The sequence below is a fragment of the Brassica oleracea genome, chromosome C2, assembly GCF_000695525.1.
Source record: "Brassica oleracea var. oleracea cultivar TO1000 chromosome C2, BOL, whole genome shotgun sequence".
NCBI classification, from domain to species: Eukaryota; Viridiplantae; Streptophyta; class Magnoliopsida; order Brassicales; family Brassicaceae; genus Brassica; species Brassica oleracea.
Genome location: NC_027749.1, coordinates 26,188,175 through 26,190,736, shown reverse-complemented (window position 1 = coordinate 26,190,736; position 2,562 = coordinate 26,188,175). Strand labels below are relative to the sequence as shown.

Below are 2,562 nucleotides of genomic sequence, written 5' to 3'. Positions count from 1 at the left end.
TAAAAAGTAAATATTTTTTTATATTATATAATAAATATATATTATTTACTGATAATAAAAATATAGTTATTCATCTATCACAAATATTATGCAAATATGTGAATCAAGTACAACAATAAAACAACATAATGATTTCCACAAAGAAAATTTTAAAATTATATTTATGTTATGTAGTCTTATTTTATATTCTTTAAATAATGTAATACATTATTTTTTTTAGAATTGAGAAATACATATAATATCTTATCTTACCAAACTATTGACTTGTGAAGTTTCGTAACACAATTTTTTTTAAAAATCTAGTTATGATATAAAAAGTTAACGCAGATCTTGAAATTTTTTACCAAACCATTGACTTGTGAAGTTTCGTAACACAATTTGCTTACTTGGGACAACTCTAATAATCTCCCCATTTCTTCTTGCTGCTCCACCACATCCAAACCATGTCCTGGAAAAAGCTCATCACTTGTTGTTCAAGAACAACGTCTAACAAATCATCTCGCCGCGAGTCCTCATCTTTGAAGAACGGAGGGCTACTAGTAGAAAAACTGATCCGTGTTTCGGACGGAGACTACAGTCCGTTTTGTGTATTCACAGAACAAGAGCTGAAGCAAGCAACCAAAGACTACGACCAAGATCTCGTCTGTCTTGTCGACGACAACTATAAATTGTTTCAAGGAGTTCTTGAGAACAGAGGAGCCGTGCTAATCAAGAAAACGAATGAACACGAAGAGCTCGTGGAGTATTGCATAAGGGAAATCGCTGTTGCCGCATATGTCAGCTCGAACATGAATCTGGTGAAGCTTCTTGGTTGTTGCTTAGAGAGCAAGGTACCGATTATTGTCTTTGAATACGTTAGTGGGAACCTATCTGATTACTTGCATAACAAGAAAGGGGTTATCCCATGGAGACAGAGGATTCGCATCGCTGCTCAGGTTGCAGACGCGATTGCTTATCTCCACTTGGGTAAACCACGACCTCTGATTCATAGACACGTGAAAACAGAGAATGTTTTGCTCGACGATAACTTGAACGCCAAGTTATTCGATTTCGGACTGTCTCTGGAAGTTCCAGAAGGTGAGACTTCTGTACAAGCATTAGTTGAAGGAACAATAGGGTTTCTAGCTCCAGAATCAGTAGTCACAGAAAGATTCAACGAGCAGACGGATGTTTTCGCCTTTGGTGCTACATTAATCGAGATTTTGACTGGAAGGGAGCCTCATAATGTGTTCATTGGAGCATTTGATTATATGACTAACCATGACACTACTCCAGTTGCAGAGTCGTCTCTCATATCTGTTTCTTCGCCGAAACGAATAGATCTTTTGATGTTCTTGAAGGCCAATCTGATAAGGGACGGGAAGGATAATGCTTTAGAGGCTAGTGCAGAGCTCGCTGCTGGCTGTGTGGAGATATTGCCAGAGAAGAGGCCAACGATTGAAGAAGTAGCTAAGAAGCTGAAGCACATTCAGAACATGTAAAGTAAGACATATTTTTCTTTTTTTTGGTGTTGAAGCTGTCTAAAATATCAGTTCAAAAAAAAAAAAAAAGTTGTCTAAAATAAAGAAACGGGGGGAAAGTCCTATTATGTAGAGTTGAGTGGTGAAAAAATAGAAAATAGTATATACTCCTTCCGTTTCAAAAAGTTACATATTCTAGAAAAAAAAATTATTTCAAAAAATGTATTTTTTTTTATATTTTCAATGTTTTTTTTCTCAACTAATAATAAAAAATTATGAACTTCAAGAACATTAATTGCATTTCTTGAAGTTTTACTGGTTTAGAAATATAGGATATACTTTAAAATTAAAAAAACTATGCATTAACGACTAAGTTTTATTAATAAATGTGAAAATCCTAAAACATGTGTTATTTTGAAACAGATGAAGTATTTTACAACAATTATACCAAAGTAAACAAAAATATTTTGATCGCCTCGCTGAACCAGAAAACTGGCCCTACGGTTTCAGATACTTTGTTTCATTCGGGATATGTATTATTGGTTTGGGTGAGTTATATTCAGTAGTAGCGGTCCTGGGAGGAAGCGGGTGACGCACTTGCTTTCGGCGCTTCCGGCTTTCCCAAAATAAATAAAATGTCGACCTTTATTTTCTTAAAATCTTTAGGATTTTTAACGTGAAAACCCTTCAACTAAGTTTGTTTTGAGTAAAAATTCCCAAACTAAGTATTTAACGAAAAAACCTCAAATTAACTTTATTTAATGAATTAAACCCTAACAGGTCATAATTACCATTACTACCGATAAATCTTTAGTTTGAGGATTTCTACATTAAGTAAACATAGTTGAGGGGTTTTACCATTAAAAATCAAAAAAAGAAAAAATTCAAAATTTTATAATATTATCTAAAAATTAGTAACTTAAATTTTCAAAATTAGCACTTTTAATTTTTTTTTGTAAATATATGAGTTTGATGTGTTTTTAACACCAACATTATATATGTATAATTAAAAATGTAAAAATCATAAAATATAATAAAAATTATCTAAAGATTTATTATTACAGTTTTATTAGAAAAGATATAATTTCTATTATATTTTCTT

At 32.4% G+C, this 2,562-nt stretch overlaps 2 protein-coding genes across 3 annotated transcripts in view; both read left to right on the top strand.

The window, feature by feature from the left end:
• Positions 1-443: 443 nt before the first annotated feature.
• Positions 444-1,481, top strand: LOC106323853 (putative wall-associated receptor kinase-like 16). Its single transcript, XM_013761908.1, has one exon. The coding sequence runs from the start codon at positions 444-446 to the stop codon at positions 1,479-1,481; it is 1,038 nt and encodes a 345-aa protein (XP_013617362.1).
• The window catches only part of LOC106327455, a 4,893-nt gene continuing 3,651 nt past the window's right edge, over positions 1,321-2,562 (top strand). For both annotated transcript variants that reach the window (XM_013765607.1, XM_013765608.1), the window contains exon 1: positions 1,321-1,482. The gene's annotated coding sequence lies outside the window, so the exon portion shown is untranslated. The remainder of the gene's footprint in view (positions 1,483-2,562) is intronic.

Excerpts from the sequence above, each read along its gene's own strand:
- LOC106323853 (XM_013761908.1), top strand. The coding sequence starts at position 444 with ATGTCCTGGAAAAAGCTCATCACTTGTTGTTCAAGAACAACGTCTAAC.